Source organism: Budorcas taxicolor, chromosome 1, assembly GCF_023091745.1.
Source record: "Budorcas taxicolor isolate Tak-1 chromosome 1, Takin1.1, whole genome shotgun sequence".
Taxonomy (NCBI): Eukaryota; Metazoa; Chordata; class Mammalia; order Artiodactyla; family Bovidae; genus Budorcas; species Budorcas taxicolor.
Genome location: NC_068910.1, coordinates 75,408,777 through 75,434,793, shown reverse-complemented (window position 1 = coordinate 75,434,793; position 26,017 = coordinate 75,408,777). Strand labels below are relative to the sequence as shown.

General features: G+C 38.9%; 1 protein-coding gene across 2 annotated transcripts; it reads right to left on the bottom strand.

The window, feature by feature from the left end:
- Positions 1-948: 948 nt before the first annotated feature.
- Positions 949-25,790, bottom strand: MRPL39 (mitochondrial ribosomal protein L39). Of its 2 annotated transcripts, XR_008199593.1 has the most exons (12): positions 25,690-25,790; positions 24,713-24,919; positions 22,796-22,935; positions 21,014-21,113; positions 19,624-19,691; positions 17,340-17,452; positions 15,969-16,034; positions 14,907-15,060; positions 12,954-13,001; positions 10,896-10,965; positions 4,730-4,780; positions 949-970 (listed from the first exon to the last, which is right to left on the bottom strand). XR_008199593.1 is itself a non-coding variant. In XM_052641785.1 (10 exons), the coding sequence occupies exons 1-10, from the start codon at positions 25,751-25,753 to the stop codon at positions 10,918-10,920; spliced, it is 1,008 nt and encodes a 335-aa protein (XP_052497745.1). In that variant the 5' UTR covers positions 25,754-25,790; the 3' UTR covers positions 10,866-10,917. The 2 variants fall into 2 exon arrangements, 1 of the variants encoding a protein (XP_052497745.1); XM_052641785.1 differs by lacking the exons at positions 949-970; positions 4,730-4,780 and having other exon boundaries at positions 10,866-10,965.
- Positions 25,791-26,017: the final 227 nt, after the last annotated feature.

Here is a 26,017-nt window from a genome sequence, read left to right as displayed (position 1 = left end):
GTTGTGAAAACCACTGCCACTTTTCTGAACACTCACATCGGGCAACTGTAAAACAAGATGAAAGAGAAAAAGACTCTGATTGTTATACTAAATATATTTCATTTCATACCTATGCTCAGATGTCATTTTAAAGACCAGGAGTAAAATTTATGGGAAAAACAGTATGCAGTCAGTTCACCTTAAAAACAAATTAGACACAGTTCTTGAAAAGAAGGTTGAATTGTATTGACTGGAGGAAGTAATGTTGGGATATTAATGTATATTTATTGAGCATTTACTGAGTCCAAGGCTCTGTGAAGGGGGGAAAAAGTCCTTATCTTTACAACCTTTATTGACTGAACATGTTAAAAAAAAAAAAAAAAAAAAGCTAAAATCCTGAACTGACATCACTGAATTCAGAGTTCTTCATCTTTAATTCATCTCAGAAAACAGCAAAGTTCAAGAGAAAAAAGAACTATCAGTAAGAATGACAAATTTCCTTGGTCTGGAAATTTCCAAACCACGATATTCTGCCCTGTCAAAATATATTCATTGGGGAATTTTTAACTTTATACACTTCTTTTGAACTTAATCACAATTTCACATCTAGCTGGTTTCATGATTAAATAAAAGAGAAGGTGATTCCCCTCTTGTGCTGAAGGCAACCACACACTTGAATGATACTTTAACTTCTAGGTTCTGCTGTAGTAACACTGAAACCAGAAGCTTGTGGGAGAAATGTCACTGTATCTGAGAGAATAAAATCAGACCCTGACAGGAAGTAGCAAATTCATCTTTTTCTTTTTTTAATCCACTCTGCTGAAGGCAAATAGTCTGAAACCCAGCACTCTGTAAGTCATACTTCCTTTACGTAGATCAAAACCAAAGCCACTGGTAGTGCTTTCCCCTAAGGAATCTCTAAATAGAAGAGGGGGCCATCTTATGATGAATTCATTTCTAGACAACACCTCCACTGCCTGTATCATATCTCCTGAAAAAAGAAAGAAAAAAAAAAAGAGGTCAAACCACAACTATTTATTACAGAATGAAAATCTAGCCCGAAATCTACCTCTATAAAACAAGTTAACTCAGTTTTAATCTTTATAAATCACCAAGTACTATTTTTAATATTTGGGGCTTTTACTTAAATTACCCACTTCCTAGGAGAGATATAAATCAGAAAAGATAGTACTACGTCAGGATGCAAAGTCTCTCCTTTGCATTTCAGCATTTTGGACTTTGAAGAGTGCTTTCACTTTTGTTATAAAGAAGATGATACGTACGTGTGAATACTACGTGTGAATACTTCAAAACTACATTAGAATTTTAAACAAATTTTAAAATAGTCTTCAAATACACTTAAAAGGTAAAAATATCATCCTTTAGTTGCCAATTTCTCTATGCTTTTCCACAAATGACTAAGTAGGACTTCATGAACTCTTTCCCTTAAAAAAAAAACAAAACTGTTTTTACTTTCAGATTTATACTCTGAAACTCCAGCTTTATAACTGCATGTGTGTACACGATCATCTTTCTCTCTCTTGCAGGTGGCGCAAACCAGGAAGGGGACATCTGTGGTTTACGTTCTCTACACCTCATCCTCCGAGTGCTGGAGGCTTGCTGTGGGCTGTGTGCTATTAATGCTAATCGTGATAGGGGTTTTTACCTCGGACTGACTCCTACATGTTAGCATTAACAGGGCATGGTGCCTGTTACGAGCGTTCGCACGGAACAAACTGCTGCTGTGGGAGGGTGACAAAGCTTGAGTCACCCTGCTGGATCAACTCTGACTGCAGGCTTTATTATTTTCTGTTAATCTTTATCTGGTCACTGGGATGTTCTACCTTAAATTAAGTTGTAAGAGTAAGGTCATTTTAAAGATTTAACAGCCATAGCCTGAATGCCAGTAATTTTACTTTAATCCTCAGGCCCACATCTATATTTTCAGTGGAAAATGTATTCGTGTCATTTTAAAGTTATGATTTGTTCGTTCTGGTTATGAAACTGTTCATAAACACTTTCAGCAATTCAACTGGAAGAAATACGGACTAAACACATTCTGAAACAAGCTTCCAGAATATCTTTGTAACTGAAAATTAGGACTACTACTATCCACTAGTTACATCATGGATTGTCCAGAAATGTGTTTTAAAGATTTAGAAATTGATGTTTTTCCCCATGTAATAACTCTATTAGATAACTTTATGTAAAATGGATATTTTGAATCTTAAGGGGGAACTGAAAGGCTATGACAATTTGTTTTTTAAAAATGAAATATTTTTAAAAATTAGTATGGTAAATGACATCTGAGAGCTAATCTGTTTTTCCCTACAAGACATAAAGATTTAATCAGAAACATCTTATGTGAAATTAAGTCCCAAATGTAGCTTCAAATTCAACAGCTTGGCCACATAACATTGTGGGGTAAGAGAATCCACTTTTCCTCTCAGCCTGTTTCTCTTTCCACAGAATTGGGCTCATACTTTATAATATTGGTATGAGGCTTACATGAGATAGAGAACTTGTTTGTAAAATACAGAGTATAAAATATAGCGTACATTAATGTTATAGTAAAATTAATCCAAGAACTAATCCCCCTTTGTTAGTGAAAAGCTAATGATTTGATTACAGAATTTTTCACGTTCAGATTCCTATGCAACCTTTCTCCATAATTATAGGACATCTCTTACATATATGTAGCTAATTATAACTGTTAGCATATTTAATGTGTATCTGTATTAAGCAACTCTTTTCAACATTTTTGTCAAATGGGTTATGCACTCTAACCAAATAAACCTCTTGAGTCTTTAGTTGATTTAAATAATTGTCAGTCCTTTTTTCTTTTGCAAAGTACAAACTGTAATTTCAGAAGCTATTTACACAAGAAAAGACAATGGGAAAAAATTATGAGAATATTAAGGGGAACATTCCTGCCTCCTAGGACACAGTATTCTCATCTGAGGGCATCCCCTTGGCCTGTCCCCAATTTCTGTTCAAGCTATGTCTGTTGCCAAGATAAATTTCTCCTGTTAACCCTTGGAGTGAACATTGGACTCCATGGAGCCCCTACATAGGTAGGTCGCACTGAAGGCTGTTTCTTGGGACTGTTCATCTCATCTGCACTGCTTGGCTACAAGAGGAGTCCTTGTTTTGATTCCCAATTCTTCAGAACCCTACCTACAGCCACCAAGACCCAGAGTGTTAAGGCCTGGAATACAGTAGCTAGTATTACCTTTCTGCTGTTATGATCAAACACTACGAACATCAAAAAGGCAGATTTTAAAACCATGCTGTGAAATGCTCCATTTGAAAAGCACTAGAGTAGATGAAACTAAGGGGAGTGACTTAATCTAAGCTTCAGCCTCCTCATCAGTAGAATGATAACTACATTTCATAAGGATGACAGGCTTAAATGAAAGTGTTTGTATGATATCTACTATGCATTGTGTTAAATAAACACTAGCTTTAAGACATTTAAATTTCAGCCTCTACAGTGAGTGATCTACCGTCACAGATCTCCCCAAGGACAGAGTAACTTCAGTTTAACTGTAACCCCATGATGACCACTCAGAGAACCGAGATACTGCAAGGGCCACTGGGTTTTCTCTTAGACTTCTAGTTCCTGATCTCCTGGTCTCAGATGGATCTGATCAATATAGTCAGTCATTTCAAAAATTCTTGCAGCATGAGTAAGACTGGGTGTGCATTTGGATTGGAGGGTGTGTGTGTTTGTGTGTGTGTGAAAGTGACAAACCAAATGTGGCTGAAGTAAAGGAGTGTTCTGGAAAAAGGCAGGGCAAGGGAAAAGGAACCCAATGTTATACACAGAATAACAATTGAATGAAGCACTACATTATGCAGGACCTGATTTCCTATTTTAAAACACTGAAGAATGTCAAAAGGGTTGTCTAGGATCTGACTCTCTTTTCCAGAAACTTGCTAAATTAAAGACCAGTCCTTTCCTATTCACTGTTGGCAGCCAGATAGACCCAGTAGATTAAAAATAAAGGGGAAAATGCAGACAACAAGGAGAGAAGAGAATTTGTGTTTTAACTAATCCAAGTCTTCCAGTGTTAGTCTTCGGCTGGCTAACACACGCGTGCATGGTAAGTCAGTTCAGTCGTATCTATTTGCGACCCTTGGACCCCAGTCCCCTAGGTTCCTCTGTCCATGAGATTTCTCCAGGCAAGGATACTGGAATGTGTTGCCCTGCCTTCCTCCAGGGGATCTTCCCAACCCAGGGATAGAATTCACATCTTAACCTCTCCTGCATTTGCAGGCAGGTTCTTTACCACTAGCACCACCTGGGTTAACACATATATATTCCTAAGCATTTAAGAACAATTTTGTTAGGTGCATTTCTCAACTATCATCCCAATGATGTCTTGTCCATCTTGAATCACTCTTCCACCCTTCTTTGCAAAACTCAGGGGTTTCCTGGATCACCAGCACTTAACACACTGAATCCTAATTTGTTCTGGTATGTGGATGATTGTACTAGAGGAAGCGGTACCCTTGATGGCCCATCTGCCATCTTGCATTTCCAGATCCCGCTCACTCTTTACTGACTTAATTACACCATCATTCCAAGTCCAACTGTGAAAACAGAAACTAGTGTAAATACAGTGAACATTTCACTTTATACTGCTAGGCTCAAAGAGGTGATTTGGGGTAAATAAAAGTTCATTATAGCAAACAAATGACTGGGAAGTTCTATGTATGACTGAAGAGCTAGGGCAGTGATTCTTACCTGGGAAACTTATCAAGGGACAGGTTCACAGGTGCACCCACTCCTTCCCCACTAAAAAAGAAAAAAAAATCCGATTCTGTAATAAAACTAAGGAAACTACTTTCTACCAAGCTAACCAAGTGATCCAGATACAAGTGGTTCATAAATCAACTCTAAAGAACAGTAGTTTATATCCAGGAGTACTGTTGACATGCATGCATGCTAAGTCACTTCAGTCATGTCCACTCTTTGAGACCCTATGGACTATAGCCCACCAAGCCCCTCTGTCCATGGGACTCTCCAGGTAAGAATACTGGAATGGGTTGCCATAGCCCTCTCCACGTGATCTTCCCAACTCAGACCGAACCCAAGTCTCTTACGTCTCCTGCATTGGCAGGCAGGTTCTCTACTAGTTAGTGCCACCTGGGCAGCCCATTGTTGACATGGCAACTAGAAATGGTGGTCAGCAGAAATCCTACAACATACAGGTGTAATGTCTGTTTACACACCATTCGCTGCGTAACCAGAAGTTCTGCCATGAGGGCTGAGTGGTGAGATGTAGTTATCCTTGAGCTCTTCAGGGGATAAGCAGCAATTAAATTTCAGGTCCCATTATCCTTGCCTGCTCAAAACACCCTAACCATCTTCAACAAACCCACCTGACTTGAAAGCTGCCCACTAAAACCAGCTGCCACCAACTGTAACCAATCAATGACTATCTAGGCCTAACCTATCAGCTTAGAACAGTAGTTAGGGATGGTCAAGAAAGAATTAGGTGCCAGTTCCTGCCAAAAGGGTGGGCTAAAGAAACAAGTGTGAAACATCACTGCCATCCTATCTCTCTCACACTCCTAGGCTGTCGAGGCTTCACCAGTCTTCATACCCAGTCTCCACTTAGGAAAATCCTACCGTTTCCCAAATGCTGACAGCTCAGCAATTTCTGACCTGTTTGCCCATGCTGAGAACACAGGAAGAAAGCCCTGAAGAGGGCTGCACCCAAGAGGGATCCTTCTGCCCCGTTCCCTCAAAGCACAGTTTGCAGCTCTCCTGTAAAGGAGCATCCCTCTGTGCCCTGCGCTGGCCTCACTGCGTACACACTGTCCTCTCCTCGAGATCGTGAGCTCCTACAGGGAAGAAGTATCACTGTAAACTTTTCTGTATTCCACTCAACCCAGGCCCTTGCTCACAGTTGCTTAATTGGAATAGGAAAACCTATCTAAGTCTCCACTGACTCTGAAAATACAACTTGTTCTGATGCTGGAGACTGTCTGTACCTGGCATATCTGTATTCTCAGACCTGAGGGACTGTTTTTCAATAAACGTACATGGATTCAACTCGAGCACCAGTTTGGCTCTTCCTAAATTCTGCAGCTCAAGAGGGCAGTCTCCATATTCGTTTTAAGAAATTCCATCACCCAAAGTATATATACAAAAATTTGTCCTTTTCCTCCCTCCAGGCAGGCTTGATGTAACACCCAACTTTGAGATCCCTTAGAAATAACATTGCAGTAGGAGCTTTCCCTAAAAATAAGTATTTTACCTTTAGTATATTTATCAAATCTAAAATCTAACTGAATAAATTTATCTTCAAAAGGATATTACCTATATTAAAACTTAAAATACACATAACCCTTTGACCTATAGGATCACCTATAAGAATACTACAGAACTACCAGCACATGCAGAGTATCATATGTACAAGATTATCAGTTGAAGCATTATTTTAAAAGCAAAAATGTAAAGTCAACCATCAACAGGGTTCTAACTTAACAATGGTACACCTTTATTTAACACAAACAGAATTCTATAGGCTGAAAGAATGGAAACAGAATATGTAAATTCTAAAATAGGAAGAAAAGCCTATCCTCTATATCTGCTTCTCCATTGCTACCCTGTAAATAAATTCTTCAGTACCATTTTTCTAGATTCCATATATGTGCATTAGAATATGATATTTATCTTTCTCTAACTCACTTCACTCTGTATGACAGGTTCTAGGTTCATCCACCTCATCAGAACTAACTCAAATGCATTCCTTTTTATGGCTGAGTAATATTCAAAATGGGGGGAGAAATATATGTATACCTATGGCTGATTCATGTTGAGGTTTGACAGAAAACAACAAAATTTTGTAAACCAATGATCCTTCAATAAAAAAATGAATTTAAAAAAAATAAAATAGGAAGAAAAGAAGAGAAAAAAAGGAAACTGGATCAAAATCCAGTGTTTAGCAAGAAAGGAAAGAAAAGAATGCAAAGTAGTAATCACAAGAAGGGGTCTATGAATTAAAACATACTTCTTAAAAGACAGTAATTCCAAGACTGGATTTTAAAAGAAAGTTCAATGATTTTATGCTATTTGTGAAAAACGGATTTAAAACATAACAACATTTTTAAAAAGTTGAAAAGGGACAGAAAAATGTAGTGTTTACTATGTAAACACTAACAAAAATTTAATGTGAAAATAGAACCAGATTAAAGAAAAAACAGATTGAGGAAACCAGATTAAGGGGAGAAAGCATTATTAGGGATAAAGAGGATCCTTATCTAGTGATAAAAAGGAAACAATTTGCCACCAAGTTATAACAATTCCAAACTGGAATACACAGTGCTAACAAACAGTCTCTAAATAAAATAGGCAAATATAAAATGTCAAATCCACAATCGCTGTAGGAGAATGGATTTAAGACTGAAGAAAAAAGATTCCTATATGCTTTTTTAAAGAGAAAACCTAAAACATAATGACATTAAAAAAGTTAAAAGGAATGAAAACTATTTACCACTAACCTAAAGAAGCTCTGTAGAAGACACTAGTCACTCAGAAGTTGACAAGCTGATCCAACAATCATGAAAATTTTGGGAAAAAAAATAAGAACAACTCACCATACCATAAATCAAAACATGTTACAAAGTTATAATTAAAGCAGTGTGACAGTAGTACAGGGATAGACAAATGGATCAGTGAGGACTCAGGCATGTAAAGGAATCTGATATATTATGTGGTAACCTCTGAAGAGGAGGGAGGAAATAACGATGTAGAATAACCGATGACCCATGTGGGGTTAGATTCAAAATTAGATCCCTTCCCTCACTCTAAATGCAAAATTAAATGTCAACTAAATGAAGCAATTAAATATGAAAAGCCTTTAAAATATTAAAAAATACCTTATAACCTTCTTATAAGAACAATGCCTTATTAACTTCAAGTTAGGGGAGGCTTTTTTAAAATTTCCAAAATGCACATAAATCATAAAGGAAAAGATGAGTAATTCTGACCACGTAAGACATAGTATCAACGAAGTAAGTCAGACTAGAGAAGAGATTTACAATGACAAAGATTTAACTTTCTGAACATATAAAGAAACTCCTAAAAGGACCAAGGATCCAATAAAAATAAATAGTAATGGATAAAGTCTGTAAACTGATAACTCACAGAAGTCTTATTGGCTACGAAACAAATGAAGAGATGTTCACTGTCACTACATGCTCACTATTAGATCACGTGTATCCAACTGACCAAATATTTGACTGTCTGACAATGACAAGTGTTTGTGAGGGAGTGGGGAAACAGAGACTATCAGACTGCTGACAGGGAGTAAACTAGGACCACTGCTGCAGTGGCTGACATACTTAGTAGGTGAAGATGCATGCTCCACCCCAGATACTGTCAAATGTATACACAAAGAAACATAAGCAGAGTATTTTCTGCAGTACTGTTTATAATACTAAAAACTCAAGACCATCCTCGATGGTCATCAATAAGCAAATGAATTAATCATGGGATTAATCATACAATGGGACACTATATACACCTACATGCATTAACCAGCTCAGCACACACACTAGCTCTACAAGTCTCAACATGTTAAATGTGAATACAGTGCTGACAATGGAAGCAAATGTCAAAAGAACATGCGTATCATGAAACCAATTATGTTCAGTATAATATACAAAGAATAATATACACTGCAAATCATGAATGGTAAGGATATGCACAAAAGGACAGGAGTTCTTAGAAATAATATGAGGAAAATTTTCAATGGATAGGCAGCTTTCCCTTGATTTAAAAACAAAAGGATCTGATAAGGGAAAAGATTGATGGTTAATTTGGGTAGTGGCTATAGGTTAACATTCTTGGCTGCAAACAACAGGATCTACTCATTTAAGCAAAAAACAAATGGTTCACAAGGCTCAGGCTCAGAGACCAGGTTACAGGACCCAAAGAAACGCCCACTGTTACAGCACAGGGCAGCTGCAGGGGAAAACTACAGGGCTCAGTCCACCTTCCACCACATGAGACCTCAGCCGCTGCTGTTGCCGCCACCTCGAAAGTCACGTCACTGCTCCCCCTGGACAAAATGAAACTCACGTGCCATTGTCCTCACAGCACTGCTTTCAAATTTCAGACACGTGTCTAATCGGTGAGCCCAGGACACCTGTCTAGGCTCTTATTGCGAGGAAAGCTTAGAGATTAAGTTTTACTCTCCACTGGGTAAGGCAGGATACACGAAGGGTGAAGTCACCAAAGGGTGGATGTTCAAGAGGACGAGGTGCCCCAAAAGCACGAAAAATGGCCACCCAAATAAGGGAGTGTTAAATTATATTTTGTAAGCTGAAAATATTTCACAATTTTTTAAAAGAATTCAAAGCATAAACCCACAAACAACAAAGGGTATGGGAGAGGAAAGCAGCAGCAGACAAGAAATCTCGCCCAGTTGCTAAAAGATGGACAGTGAAGTGACCAGTGCAAGGGTGGAGGATGTCACCACACAGAATACGTGGGGGAGTCCAGCACAAGAGGGAGCCGACCTGCCCAGCTGGCCAGAGAACCTCAAAGATGGTGGAAGACAGAAGGCAGAAGAGGGACTGAAAAGAATGGGCTCTACAAAGGTCTACATACAAACCAGTTTTCTCTGCCCCCCACCCACTACTGCCAAATACATCAAGGCCTGAGTCTAACACTGGTCCACAGGTAAAGTATTGGAGGGATCTCATAAAATAAGTCAAAGAGGAGTTGAGAGAGAATCGGAAGAGTCACCATAGAAACTAGTCACCAAAACTGACAAGTTCTTCATTTTAGCACTAGAAAATCCCCATCCTAACAGCCAGCTTCACCTACTCACCCTTAGAGAAGCCAAACCTTACCCATACCACAGAGCTACCACTCAGTCTCCTTCCCTACAGCCGCACTCTCAACTGAAACTACCAACCAACAGTCGCTAGATTTGGGGGTGGGGCATGGTTAGGGGGAACCCGAAACATGAAAGATTTAGATAAGCAAAATATCTGACTCCAGAGGAAGGAGATCATTCACGGACTAGGAAATAAAGGAACAAACGAACATATAACTCCATCAGTATCTCTGAAAGATTCACAAATTCATATGCACCTGTTAAACATGAACAAGAGCACAGTACATAAGAGATAAGGGCATGGGAGTGAAAGCACCTGGATCCAATCTCCAGCTTTCCTATTAATACTTGCCAGATTCCAGTTTCCTCACTCGCAAACTGGAAACACCTTATTAACAGGCTGTTCTGAGAATTAAATACGAGATTCCATATGAAAAGCTTAGCACAAGGACTGGTTATGGGAAACACTCAAGTTACTCAGTAGCAATTAATCTATGCACAAAACTCATGCCATTTTGCACAAAGATGTTTACTGCATCACTGTTTATAACAGTGAAAAATGGAAACTAGTACGATCCTATTTATGTTTGTAAAAGATTAACTTTCTATCTGTGCATATATGTTTAAGGGGCTTCCCTGGTGCTCAGCAGTGAAGAATCCACCTGCCAATGCAGGAGACGCAGGTTCAATCCCTGGGTCAGAGGATCCCCTGCAGGATGGCACGGCAACCCCCTCCAGTATTCCTGCCTGGGAAATCCCGTGGACAGAGGAGCCTGGCAGCTACAGTCCATGGGGCCACAAGAACCAGTTATGACTTACCAACTAAGCAACAACATATATGTTTATATATGTACAAAAAAGCCCTGAAAGTAGAAAACATGCCAAAATGCTGCATCCAGGTAGTAGAAGTGGGCAGGTCTGTGTCTATGTAAAATTCTTACTGTTTTACCCTTCAGAGAAAGGAGACAGTAAACCAGTATAAATCTCAGGGAGAAAAAGACAGTTCATTTTATAAGCACGCACAAACACACATAGAAAACTTTTATTTTAATTTACGTATTTAAATTTGAGGAGGTTACTAGGTAGATGCACTCTTCTCTGTAGGCTTAGTTTGATCTTCAGTTACCTGCAAAAACATAAATAGCTTTACTTTTCTAATAAACAGTTTTACTTTTACCGTTCACTCACCGTTTAAAATCACTGCAGTCTTTCTTTTTTAATAATCCTTTGCCTTTCTTTTTCAATAGTAATTATTATAGAAAGTTAAGTAGAAAGAAAAGAAAACTTACACAACCAAGTTCCCAATATAAATTATCAAGTAAAGTACAATTTCTCTAAAACCATAATCTGAGGCATTTATCTAGGCTTCTCAAGTTTGTGACTGAATTTTTCATCTATAAAATGCAATCAACAAAGTATTTTAAATCAATCAGTTTTGTTGAAAAAAATCTAATTCCGTTTTGAACACAGTACACTACAGGTTTAGTAGAATACGTATCTGTATGTTAGTATTTGTTATATGTCACTCAGGAAGCAAACAGAGCTGAACGGCATTCCTCATCACCCTACAACCTGCTCTACTTCCTGCGGCATCTATCTCAGTGAAGGGCTCCACTCAGACGCCAAGCCAGGCATAAGAGAATGCACATCTCCCTCACCTGCGTATGTGATCACCAGTCTTATTAATTCCACCTACGTAACTCTCATAGCCATTCTCACTGCCCTGCTTGAACTTCAAGGTCTTGTCATCTGCTACCCTTAGAGGGCTGCTGGCTTAAGTCACAGTTATCTTCCATGCTGGCCCCAGAATGAACTTGTAAACAGGAAGATTTTATCAACAGGTCACTTTCTTACTCAAATTCTCCAGTTACCTCCAATCATCTTCAGGAGGGGCATGCAAATTCCACATCACAGAAGACAAGCCCCTCATATTCTATTTCCAACAGACTCATCACCCATCCCACACGTGAGTGTGCATCCAGATTCCTCTTACATTCACCATGCACTCGATTCTACCAGCCTCTTAAGACAAGCAGCTTCTGCTGGGATAAACCCACCTGCAAGCAAATCATCTGCCTGGCCCACTTCCATTCACCCTTTGAAACCAGTTTAAGGAATAACGATTGGGAATGCTCCTTAACCAACAACCAGTGGCTTGGCTGGGCTCCTTTTCTTTATGCCAGAGCCCCACATGCACACCTGAATTGTCTTCTTATAGGTCTAGTTATGCTGTCCAAGTAACTTCACTGAGGACAGCGAGTAGATCTTGTTCATTATTGCACCTACAGTCCCTGGCACATAACAAGCCTATGTAGTTAAGTCAACGAACCATATGTTTAAGCTACTCCCTTTGTATAAGCAAAATAAACAGTGAAAGAGGAAAGTGAACAAAATAAATATTGTAAAACTGCTACTCACTGATTTCCACTAGACACTCTAGGCTACTTCTCTGCTACTTACTACATTTCTTATATATTCATTTCTTCTCTAATCTAAAATGGTCATTGTTACCAACCAAAGAGACAGTTATTCCATCTATTCAAAAACACTTTCTTCTCATGAGAAAAAGAAAATTACATCATTTGTGCACAAGAACATTACAGCTAAGTGCCTAAATAGCACATTCTACCTGTAAAGTCATTACTATAGGCTAGCTGTACACATCATCATGCAAAATAATAAATATTTAATTGGGTAATGGTTTTTCAAGACATTTATATATTAAAGTGTCTACTGTCAAGGCAGCTTTAAAACATACCTGGCAAATCTTAAATATTCACTAAGTTCACAAAAAAATATGGCATAGACTTAATAAACACCATTACAGCCATAAAGAACTGTTACTGCTACACAGCGGTAAGTTTTATTTTTCTTCAAGTTCCTACAGTATCACTCTCATGTTATTAGCAAATAAAAACAGAATTGCCAAATAACTTTTCTTTTGCCAAAATACAAACGAGGTCAACAACCACAATATTGCTTTAGCTAATGAGACAACCAATTTCTTTCCTTTTCTTTTTCTTTATTATTTTGTGGTGGTGGTGGTGGTGGTTGCTTAATTCCAAGGAAAATTTCTTCACAGAAATGTACTCACACGCTGTCAAAAACACTTACCATTTTCTGAGACCTTTCCAATAATTTATTCCATATGGTAAAATGTGCCTTGAAAAGAAAAGATTTACTATGAATTAATTAAAGCAGCAAAGTTAAAATCAAAGAGGCTGAGTCTTTATATAGGTTTTAAACAAAACAAGTACAGAAAACAAATACATGGAAAGTTAGGCAGTACTGATGAGGCTACGGGGTCACAAAAGTGAGTCTGAGTAGGGAAAAAAGGTACTCACTATACAGGACAGCTGCTTTGCTCAGCCTCTAAGAAAAAGAGACTTAAGGACTGAACGTGCCATTCTTTGCCCTTAATCAGTACCACCACAGAAAGCATTCCTTCTAATGGGAAGCAAAAATCTCTCCCACTAACCCCTAATCCTTTCCTTAAATAGCCAGTTTCAACATGCTACTGGTCATTGTTCAAATCATAAGCAATTACAAGGAAAGGTTCATTAATTCTTCTCAGTTCTCCATAATGAACTCTATTGTATGGGAAATGAATCTTTAAAGGAGTGGATATGTGTGTATGTATAACTGATACACTTTGCTATACAGCAGAAACTAACACAACACTGTAAACCAACTATACTCTAATAAAAATCTCACACACACACACACAAAGAACCAATTGTGATATCTCACATCGCAAAAGCAGACCTGGAAGTTTCAGATTTCTACAGAACAAGTAAAAACTGACAAAGACCATAGTAACGTTATAGAACCAATTTCCTTAATACTTAACAATCATATGCAGCAGAGAATTTTCAGAATGCATAAATGAAAACGGCAAAGTGCAAAATGACCACATCAGTGTTTACTAAATCGCTGAAGGTGATACTGAGGGATGTGGGTGGGTCAGGAACTATTTCAAACTGGATGAGCTGGTAAAAATCTGATAAAAGGTAAAATTACTAAATACATACACGTAAACCCTTCTGGAAGAAGAGCAAAGAGTGGTATATTTCAAGGGAAAACCGTACCTGGCTGAGGCAGAATGAGCTACAGTGAGAAACTTTAAGGTTTGAGTGGGATATAATGGGTGCTGGAGAAAGCGGTATGAGATGAAGTCAAAGAAAGGCAGGAGTCTCACAACGTAGGGCTTCATGAGACAGGGCGAAGGGTCAGCATTTGTTCATGAGAAGCCACTGGAAAGTTTGGGGCATAGGAATTACATGATCTGATGTGTATATTAAAAGGATCACTTTGGCTACTCATTAGAGAATGTGCTTTGGAGGCAAGAATGAAAAGCAAGGAAGGAGAATGGGGAGAAAGAGGGAGAGGACGTGGTGAGCAGTAGTAGATGAGCTGCTGGCTGTGGATACATTCACGATGTGTTTTAAAGAGTCAACTTCCTGATGGATGGGATGGGGCCTGGCTATGAGGGAACCAGGGAATCAAGGGTTACCTCCATCAGCCAGGTAGCTGACAGTTCATTTACTGAAATGGAGGGAGCTAGGAAAGGAAGGCATGTGAGAAAAAAATCAAACACATAAAGAACACATATGGCAAAAATTACAAAATGCTGATGAAAGAAGATTTAAATAAATGAAAAGATATACTGTATACCCCAAGACCCTGATGCTGGGAAAGACTGAGGACAGGAGAAGGGGGCGACATAGATCCTCAAAATTAGGGAGAACAGGCCAAATATCAGGCCACAGGGCACTCCAGAAGGTCCCATCAATATGTTCCCCACTGCACTCTCTTCTAAATGAATTTGAAACATTAAAAATACTATCTCAATTTGAGTTAATTTTTTCAACTAATATTTCTTTTGTAAATTATCTGTTTATATCCTGGCCAAAATTATTTTTAATCATAAACCCAAGTTGATGAAATATTAGTGTTACATAATTTAATGAAAATAAAAATATATGTCCTTCCAATTGATATAAAAATCAACACTGGAATTACACTCACACCCAAACTGTATAACCTGAAACTTTCGGCTTTACTTACTCTTAAGTGTGCAGGTAGAGAGAGACCCTGGAATCTTCGTACAAGACTCGACTGGGTGGCTTGAATATTGTGAACCGCTGACACTTCATACTGGAAACAAATACTTGTTCTTGGAATAAGAGGGCCCTCGCTTACATCAATGAAGTCACCAAATCTGATTTGATTTTAAAAATAAACAAATTAGATCATAAAATCACATCACTTACAACAGTTTGTAAAAAAAAGTCTATTCATTCTATTTGCTGCTACATCCCTAATCAAGAACAATGCCTATGGATCAATTCGATCTGGAGTAGACCCTGACACAGCCATCTCCAGTGAAGAGACTAACATTTTGAAAATTAAAATTGGTGAAACTTTTTCTTCCTACAATTTTGAAGATTTGTAAGATCACTGAACATATATATGCCATCAAATGGATCCAATGTCTAAATCTGATAACCTATAACCTTGTAACAACTAATGCAACAGAATTCAGAGTTTTAGTATGTAGGCCAGGTTGTGCCCTAAGAGCAGCTTCCTAGAGGAAAAAAGTTGAGTCTGAGTCAAGAAAACATTAAGTTGAAAAATCAGATACAGACCAGGAAGTCATTTTTGCTAATGCCCTGTCTTACCTCTCTCATCTCTGCATCAGAAAGCACACTGTGATATGACTTCCTTACATGTAACACAAGTAGTAACTAATTCGTCAGTAATCATATTTCTATATACACATGAATATAGACTTCATATGAATTATGATCAATTCACAACAAAGGATATTTCACCCATTTTCAAAATTAACTCTAAAAATTACATTTTTTAACAATGCTTTCCAACTTGTAAAATACAAATGTAAAAGTAACAAACAGCAAAATGAGGAAGAGAAACCACAACCCTTCCTGAAGACAACAGAGCTTCCAATCACCACCATATCAAAAAACTAAACAAAGCAACAGAAAATAAAAGAACAACAAATAAAGGTACAAACTCATCTTATTCAGTTTTATACTAGTCAGGTAACAATGAAACTATACCTTCCATTCAATTAGCATAGAGGTAAATTTTTTAATCTTTATTTACCTGTGTAGCTTGACTATTCTCTCAGGGTTCTGAGATGCCTTCTCTTCTATGAAATCTACTTTGTACCTAAAGAGCAGCAAAAAAAAAAAAAAGTTTTAATTCTAAATGTACAAAAAGGTGTTTAAAGCCACTTCCCTCTCTCTTCCTCTTCAGCCAAAGTGCTTGAAAGGGAGGGTTAGACTAGGCGCCTCCCCCTCCCGCCTCCTTTCACATCTCACTTCTTTCGGTCTGGCCACAGCCTCATAACTCCACCATAAAGTTCTCACGGTACCCACAGGTGCCTCCTTGGTGCCAGTCTAGGTCCTCATTTCCACTGCTCACCTCCACTTCTCAAGGTGTTCTCTTCCACCGGCTTCTGTGGCATTCCCTACTGTAGGTACTGTGACTCTCTGGTCACCCTTCTCTCCCTGCCCTGCAAGTTCTGCCCCTCAGCTCTCTAAAATCAAAGCATCCTCTCTGGGCTGGTTCCTTGATCTGCACAGCTTTAACTACCACTTCTGTGCTTTCATCTTCTACATCTCTGCTTCTCATCCACATACTTCTTCTGAGCCCTGAATGTACATGCAAAACACTCTGGACTTCATCAGGGTGTTCGACAAGCATCTTACATTCCCAAATACGCAAACTGAACAAAAACATACCACCTCTTTTCTCACCAAACTCATTCCTGAATCCCCTAGCTTAGTAAATGACATCAACCACTGACATGTCCAAGTGAAAAAATTCTGAGATTTCCCTTATAATGGATTCTAGTTAGATTAATATTAAAATTTAGTTTATGTTCTCATAATTAGTAGAAGATAAATTGGAGGTTTTCTGAGTGAGAAAGGGAATTGAGAAGCCAGGCACAATTAAAAACGTTGGCAAAGAAAATCCATCAAATGAGCAATTCCCACAGGGAAGACTAAGATCTGGCCACGTGAACATTTTCCTTCGGCTGTTAGCTGCTTCTGGACAGCTGGCATTCGCTGTCTTACCCTTTTCATTTGAAAAGTGGAAAGATGGGAAGGAAAGGTTGCCAAATGCAATACAGTTTAAATAAATTAGAATTTAAATTCACAATAATAGTTTCACACAGGCTACCCCCTTCACAGTGAAAGGAAACAAGGGGAACACACCACGATGGTAACATAAAGAGAAGAACTGGCAAAAAAAAAAAAAAAAGACAGTAAAACAAAGAAAGAAAAGAATCAAAAGCTGGGGAGGGGGTCATTTATTCTCAGGGAAATGGTGAGCTGAACAAAAGTAAAAGCTAAAAAGTAAAACGTGTCCTACATACATCAAATATCAAAGTTCTTAAACACCTGAATTTTCTTCATTATATACAACTTTGAGAGGTTTACTTTTGTTTTAGAGGAAGCCAACACTTACTTATTGTGCTGAAATATTTCTAATGCCACTTTTGCTTCAACTTCCAGGGTTTCAAATGGAAGATCTTTATAAATTAAAGCACAAGCATCTTTTGTGAAAGAACGCAGGTTCTCCTTAAAAATGAAAAAAAAAAGTATTAATGAAAAACAAGTACTAATCTTTTGTAACAACTTACTTAAAAACATTTCTCTATAAGGCAGATAAAACTGTATGCTTAACGTTATAAATCCAACTACAACAAAAAGCAAAAGCCAACTGGCTAGGAAAGGAAGCATTAATTTGCACCAACTGAATACTTGAACCATGAGATGTATGATTAGCAATTTCTCCCAACTCTACAAACTATAAAACTTGTAATTAACTTGTAAATAAATATCATCCTGTATTAGAAATATTAAGGATAATCCTACAAAGAAATTTTAATGAACATTTCATTTATACAGCCTTGTAAATGTTTATTAAAATAATGGTGCAAGCAGTAGAAATGCTAATAAGCAAATAGTAAGATACAAAACTTTGTTTACACTGTGAGTAAAACTAAGTTCTTTAAATAAATCCATGAGGAAAAACTTATTATGTGATTCAGAAAGTTTCAGTAGTAAATGTCATCACTGGCCATGTCTAAGACATAGCACAGAATTCAATGCTAGAAACTTCTGTTTAATGAAAACGTCTATTTAATACAATTGAAATGATTAATAATACACATTAACAATGTTTATGAGATTTTAATAAAAACTATAATTGAGTTTTCACACTATAAATCATTACTAATACAGAAAAGATCAAGCACTATTACGCAAATAATTTTTGCAATAAAATTCTTTCTTATAGAGGTTTATAACCTCTTATTAGACTGTTTTGAATGAAATGACTCTTCTCATTCTGAAAAGAGATAATTTCCTGCAAATACACATTCATGGTTTAATATAGCTTGAATGTAACTCTCCCCCACGTTCTCAAAGCCTTCCACCAAACCCCACAGTGCCTCCGATGAACTAGTACATTTCTTTTTTAAAGTTTTATCTTGGAAAAAAGAGGAAAAAAGTAGCAGCAAGTTTCACAGACAATGAGAGTTAAATTTTGACCACCTTAGTTTTTATTTAACTTCAGTAAAAGGAGAATCTTGACAGACTTGGAAAAAAGAAATATACTGACACAAGTTCACAGATGAAGAAACTGTTCTTACCCCTCCCTGGCCCTCTCCCCATCTCTCTCAACACCTTTCTTCCCTCTCTCTCTTTCTTCCTTCCTGTTTCTCTCCTGTCTCCCTTCTGATATTAAGCAATAAGGGCAAGATTATTTAAGAAATAACTTTTAAAGCCAACATTTGGAGTCAGCAACCCTGAAATTCTTGCTTTTAGAAACTATTTCACTAAACTTAAGATGCACCACTGAGAAAAGACATTACCAGTGGGAACTTTCCCACCAAGAAATTGAACTGGGGTCTTCTGCATTGCTTTGCATTTACCAGCTGAGCTACCAGGCAACGCCACAGGTATCTATCATTTTCTTCAACTAAAAAAAGTTTAAGAAAAGTTATAGAAACAAACAAAAGACATATTTGTTTCAGAGATATTAAACTGTGAAAACAATGGACATAGTGAAATTGATAAAGTGGTACACTACACTGCCTCCCCTTTCCTGACTTCCAAACTCCCAATGTAGGACATACAGTTTTGCTTAATTAGGCATCTGTCCGTTCTCCCCAGTCATAACTAAGTCACTAGGTTTAACTTTCAAAAGCCATCAGCACCCTACTCAGACAGCATCTGACGCAGATCCACTCTGTTAGCCAGGCTCCTGCCGCTCCCGAGTCCCAGAGCAACGAAGCATCGTTGCCCTCATTAAGAAGGCAGCCCATTCCAGAACAGGCTAGTTTGTTGCTATGCAGTCTGCTTCTTTTTGGGTTAGCTTTCTCAAAGTCTGATGTTTTTTAACTCACACCCCCTCCCCAACCACCACCACCACTCTCAATGTAATCCTTGTTTATTGGAAGAACTTGGCATGCAATAGGCTTTAACGGGTTTAGAGTAGTGATTTTCAAAGTGTGCTCTGGGGATCCAAGAGAGTTAAGCTTCTATATTTTATATTTTGGGCACCATGCTGCGGTGAATACCCTCAACCATATACCTCTATCTTAAATACACTTACAAAAAAAAAAAAGATTGAATGACTTATCTTTTAAACATTCTCAACACAGAGTATCATTCAACAATACTAACACAGGAATCATTCTAACAAAGAAAGGCACAGACTCTAATACTCTAAAGAGCAGGCTTACTTTTGTTGGCATCCACTCATCAAGTCTCTTATCCAAAACAACATCATAGCAGAAGGCTCCAGCGATTACTGTGAACCCAACCAAAATAAAAAAGCAAAGTTATCTGTTAGGGTATGAAGTTACTAATTTAACACAAATGAATATTTAGATCCTAACGTGAAGAGTGGACAATCTCTCCCAACACTACAAATTATAAAACTGTTACCATTACTCCAGCTGCCTGTCAGACCTCTACCAACTCTAACATCAAATTATCTCACCTTTTTGTTAACCCAATATCACCAGTATTTTTTAACCATTTCACATTTTCTTCAGGAATATTATCACCACAGAGATTTCTCTGATGATCAAAACAGTTACTAGACATAAAAATTCCTAAAGAATAAAATATTTAACAAGTAGGTGAATAACCAAATGGATATGAAATGTTTAATTTTTTAGTATCTTTTAATAAAGATTAGTTTTTTTGCTGTTTTTAGAATCATTTATTGCCGAATCAAATATTTTTTGGCATATAGACTTCTACCTTTAAAAAAAAAAATACAAATATGATCCTACTACATGAAAGAATATGAACTCTTCCACCTCCCAAAACTGGTGTTCCTCTCCAGTGTTAGGGTTATTTCTGGTGAAATGGTACCACCTAAACACAGAGTTTTCTATAGAAGTCTACTTATACTCAAATCTCCTCCTCCTTCACACATTGTTTGGAAATAAATACTTTAAATGATAATAAATAAATACTGACACAGTATAGTTACACGAAATGCATATTCACGAGAAACAACCTCCTCTAGTTCTATTATGTTAATAACTGAATTCTAATAAACGGAATATGACAGCAATAAGATGAATTGTTACCTATAATGAATGGAATGTACATATAATGGTAATTTACATTAGATTAAATTAGAAAAAATGAAAGTGTCAGTTGCTCAATCATGTCTGACTCTGGGACCCTATGAAATGTGGCCAATCAGGCTCCTCTGTCGATGGAATTCTCCAGGCAATACTGGAGGAGGCTGCCATTTCCTTCTCCAGAGGATCTTCCCGACCCAGGGATCGAACCTGGGTCTCCTGAGTTGCAGGAGAATTATCATCTGAGCCACCAGGGAATCCCAGATTAAATTAGAAGTGAGTTCTATACAATAGGCTTCCTTGGTGGCAGCCTCTGCCTGCAATGCAGGAGACTCAGATTTGATCCTTGGGTCAGGAAAATCTCCTGGAAAAGGAAATGGCAACCCACTCGAGTACTCTTGCCTGGAATGGGTCGCAAAGAGTCAGACACGACTAAGCATCACTTTCTATATGACATTAAACATAGGTACCAAAATATTCAGATACAAAAAGTAGACCTGTATGTGTTTATTTGCTTCTATGAATACATCACCTGGAACTTCTGGGGCTCTGACCAAATGGACCACATATTCATCTTTGAATGCCCTCTCTATCACACAGCCCATTATCATGGCACAAGAACGCCAATAAGCCTAGAAAAATAAAATATACACAAACATAGTAATACTAAGATTTACTAATATTTCTTCAAAATAACCATCAGAGAGTCAGAAAGAGAAACACCAGTACTGCAGCCCACCTGCCCGTCGGCAGCTCTGCACTGGCACTACTATAAGGGGGCACATGACTTTCCTAAGCGCTTCACACCTGCGGACTAGAGTGGGCTCACAGAGACTCCAGAATGTGCTCTACACAATCACAGAGATACACTAAAAACAGACACAAATTCAGGCCTTGAAGGCCAGCAAGATGCTCTTTTTCATCTACCTGAATGTATTGTTTCTAATGTCTGAGGAATTCAAAATCAGTGCCTAGGTTCAAATCCAGGCTCAGCCACTTCCTAAACTGGTAACAAGCTATTGCATCTCTCTTTGCCTCAGTTTATTTATCTGTAAAATGAGGATAACAGTACATTTTATGGGATTTTTTTTAATGAGGATTAAATGAGTTAATACCTGTGAATCACTTAAAACAGTGTCCGATAGACAATAAATGTTTCATGTTAGCTACTTTAATTATCATGTTTATCATTTCCTTCTTTAAATTATTTCATTTCAACAAATACTTATTAAACACCTACTGTATGTAAGTCAAGGACAAGATCCAATAAGGGTTATGATCCCTGTCTGTGCAGAGCCAAGAATCCAATGCATTCAACAGCTCATATTACAAGGGAAAATCAAAATACTGTGTCGAGAGACACTACGCAACTGTTTTGAGACCCAGAAGAGGGATTCATCTGACAAGAAGACACTGAGAAGGTTCCACAGAGCAGATTACATTTTAACTTAACTATGAAAGATAAACAGGATTTAACAGGGAGGAAAGAGAATACTCAAATCAAGGAGGACAACAGAGCAGAAACCATTATTGTCCAAGTCCTCCAGTGTGGCTGGAGCAGAGAGGAAGTGGAAAGATGCTGCAGAAACTAAAGTTCAAAGAGCAGGTGGGGGTCAGAGAAGGGTCCACGCAAGGCCAGGAAAGTTACATGAAAGGTTATCAGGTAGGCAAGTGCTTTAGGGATCAGTCACAACATCCAACAAAACTTTTGCAAGACTATTAAGGAAGACTTTCAGATAAAAAAGGGAGGGAGGGAGAGAAGTTAAAAAGTTATTGAACTAATATAGAACAGATGGTCAAAGGCAAGAAAAAAATTACTGCAATATACAGGGTGATTAAGAAAACTAAGCTGAACAAATATATGAATGTGAAAGACACATCATATAGTTTTCTCAAACCAAAATACAGATATGAATGCCACTGAGGATTTCTGAACTATGAAAATGCCTTATCTACCAATTAAAACCCTGATTAGTATAGTACAACATTTGACTTTGGGCATATTTAACTCCATAGGAGCTTCCCCAATGGTTCAGCAGTAAAGAATCTGCCAGCAAAGCAAGAGATTTGGGTTTGATCCCTGGGTTAGGAAGATGCCCTGGAGAAGGGCATGGCAACCCATTCCACTACTCTTGCCTGGAGACTCCTGTGGCCAGAGGAGCCTGATAGGCTACAGTCCATGGGGTCACAAAGAGTCGAACAGGACCAAGGCAACGTAGCACAGTACAAGCATACTCCAAAGTAAACAGATTTTAATAAAAGGGGGAAGAAAAACTAGGGGGATGAGGACAAAAGAATGCAGAGGCAGAAATACCTTATTGACTTCTCCTGGATCATCATCTTTGAAAGTTAGAAATTTAATTTCACAGGACTTGGTCAAAGGTTTATACATGTCCCAAGGCTGTCCATCCACGAGAGCCAGAATAGACTTCCTGCAGTACCACTCACTTAAATCTAGGAATTCAGACCAGATTGAAGATTTAACTCTAGCAAAACCCACGTGAAAAGTTACATGTTTAAGTGCTACGTTAAGAAATAAAAAGACAGAAAAGCAAGATTTGGCAAGCTGTCTTTTATGAGGGGAAAAAAATATTTGTAGCTAACAAAAAATAATTTCCAACACATTCAGTGTATTGTTAATTATTAACAAAATTACCCAAGCAAAAATCATTAAGGCTAAGTCTAACCTGAAATTAATCTGTTAATTAAGTAATAAAATAATCTGCCAAGAGCTACACTTAAATATTCAGAGAGCAGCATCATGAATATATCTGGATATATGCACACACAACATAGAAGGGAAAATATAAAAATATATATCCACAGTAAGTCTGTTCTAGAGGGGTTTGGGGCCTTCCTTCCAAATCATCTCTTACTTCCCTAACATGGACTCTTAAATTAAATACAATAGTTATCAGTTTTTAGTAATCAGTATGAATTCACACATAAGCAGATCAGCTCTGGTCTGTTATATGACTCCAGAATGCAACTTCATCCCTGATTAGATGTTTTTTGAGTACAAAGATATTCACAGAAGTGGTCCAACCATAGCGTCTCAATAAGCTCCCTAATGCAGGGATCATGCCTATTTTTGCTCACTCAATTTATCTAGAGCCTAGCACCAGGCCTGAAATATAACAGGTAGTCAATAAAGAAAAAAAAAAAAAAAAGATTTAAAAAAAAAAAGAGGTACTGAACGACCGACAGTATGAGAGAGAAGCAAGTCTGAGGGCAGGGGTTATGCTGGGAGTGTTCAGAGGCTCCATCTCTACATGTGAAATGTGTAAAACCGCTTAAGGGCCTTGTCTTAGCCTCCTCTGTATTCCTAATACCTATCCTATAGCAGAGGTTCCAAAAGTGCTCGCCATACAAGGAAGCAACCGTAAGTACTAATTCAAGTGCCAAAGTAAAGGAAGATTGAGAGTACACACTCTGTAGGTCACCTTAAGCTTTTAACTAACGTTAATTAATCAAATGGAATCATCATTAAGTTTTCCAAGAGCCTGAACAACGCAGATAGTCGTATTTGAATGAGCATGCAAGACTTACAAATCGACTTTTTGTTTCTTTCGGAATTTAAACATTACCAGTTCTATCAAAGTTACTACAAAAGAATTTTGATCGAAAATAATACAGAGGCCCTGCTCCCTTAATTTCCAAACCAGATCACACACACAAGGCATTATTATCTTCTTTAATATATGAACATAAGAAGTATTTTTACCCCAATCACACTCACGCCATGCACTCATGTATTTACTACAAATAAAGACACAACACACACACAAGGCAAGCAGTGAGCTCATAAAAGGGTTAAGTTAGATATAAAAGAGCAGGAAAGGAAAAGAAGGCCAAAAAAATAGCTGATCATCTGAGATCAGGGCAGTCCCTCTGTCTCAAAATCCTCTAACGGGACACACATGGGGACTACCCTCATTACACCAAGAGTGTCTCTAAAAAGGGCAAGCACAAGAGTAGTTATACTTTCAGATCTGCCACGATGACAGCACTCTAAACTCAGCCAGATTCAAGCAAGTCCCAGGACAACCTGTGCATTAGAATACCCACCCGACCCCTAGTATTCTCAAAAGCTAAGTCAACAGTGAACACACAGTAAGAAGCTAGATACTGGGGAGTTCAGGGAGCAATTACAACATCTTGTCTCCTCTGCACCAGTTTCTCCCCTTTCTTATTTCAAATCATCAAAATGGGACCCTGATCCGTTACTTACGCATGGCACAGCTATAAGGAGTGGAAACGTTTTTATTCAACACAAAGATAGTGCCAGGGTCAGTTTTACCAACGTGTTTCACTTCAATCTTCTCAGTTCGGGGAGTTAGTGACAGCTGCCTGTTTTTCTCTTTGTTAAAGAAATCATTCTGCATTTGTATCAGTTCGGTCGGTGACAGCTGAGAAGCAGGTGATGTGGCCACAGACCCTATGAGGAAGTTACAATAAATGTGAATACACCCTGCAGCCGCCCTGTTCCACTCCTGCCATCGCCCTCCTCCAGCCGGGAAAGAATAGAAGGCAAGGGAGTTTTCAATGCTATTTGCCGAAAGGAGCTCAGAGGTCCACTTTGCAACAATATTAATTAAAACGCCAACGCAAGAGAATCGCAGCCTGCCCAGATCCGCGCTTTTATTTCCACTTTGCTTTGCCCATCAGATCTCCACTTCTCACCAGTTTTCTCCGTCGAATTCCAATCTGTGCTTTACAAACAATAAGGAGCAAGAAAAAGGTAACCAGGAAGTGGAGTCAAAAACCAGACCAGTCAAGGCAAAGTTGAGCCAAGTTTGTCGCTTTGAAAAGGTCTTGGCGACAAGAAAGCTCCAAGAGACAGAAGGTCCCACGCCAAATCGCTCCATATCTAGAGGGAGAAAGGCTGTTTTGTTTTTTGTTGTTTTTTTCCGAAACCCCAAAACAGCTGATTTGGCAAGGCGTGCACGAGTTCAATGGAAAAACAAGGGCACTTATGCACCAGGACGTGGTCTCCCTCTCAGGGGGCGCCCCAAGCTTCTCCAACGGCCCTTCCCTTCAGCTCCCCGAGATTTGGACGCCAACGCCGGGAGAGGCGGCAGATTTAAACACCCGCCTCCGCCCCCTCAGCTCCGCGGGACTCCCCCCTAGGACCCGCTTGGGGTCCAGCCTGAACAGACACCGTCCTCTAAGCCTCCCTCCTCGTCCGCACGGCCGCCGATAACTCACTCCAGGCAGCCCCGCCACTGGGGGCGGCCCGCCAGAGCCGCAGCCCCCAGACCACCACCGCCATTGCCTCCTCCGCAGCGGTAGGAACCTGCGCGCGCAGGTCCTCTTCCGTCCTCTTCCCCGGAAACTCCGAGCGCGCACTCTGGGTTCCGCCCGACAGTTTCGTTCCGGGCCCGGCTCTCGGACGGCAACCGCCGCTAGGGGGCGCGCTCAAGCCTCGCTGCGAGTCAGTCGCCGGAGGTCCGGCCTCTGGATCCGGGTTTGTCCCGGGAGCGCGGAGAGTGATTCGGGGACCCTGGGCGCCGCAGGCGGGACAAACGTCTGGTTT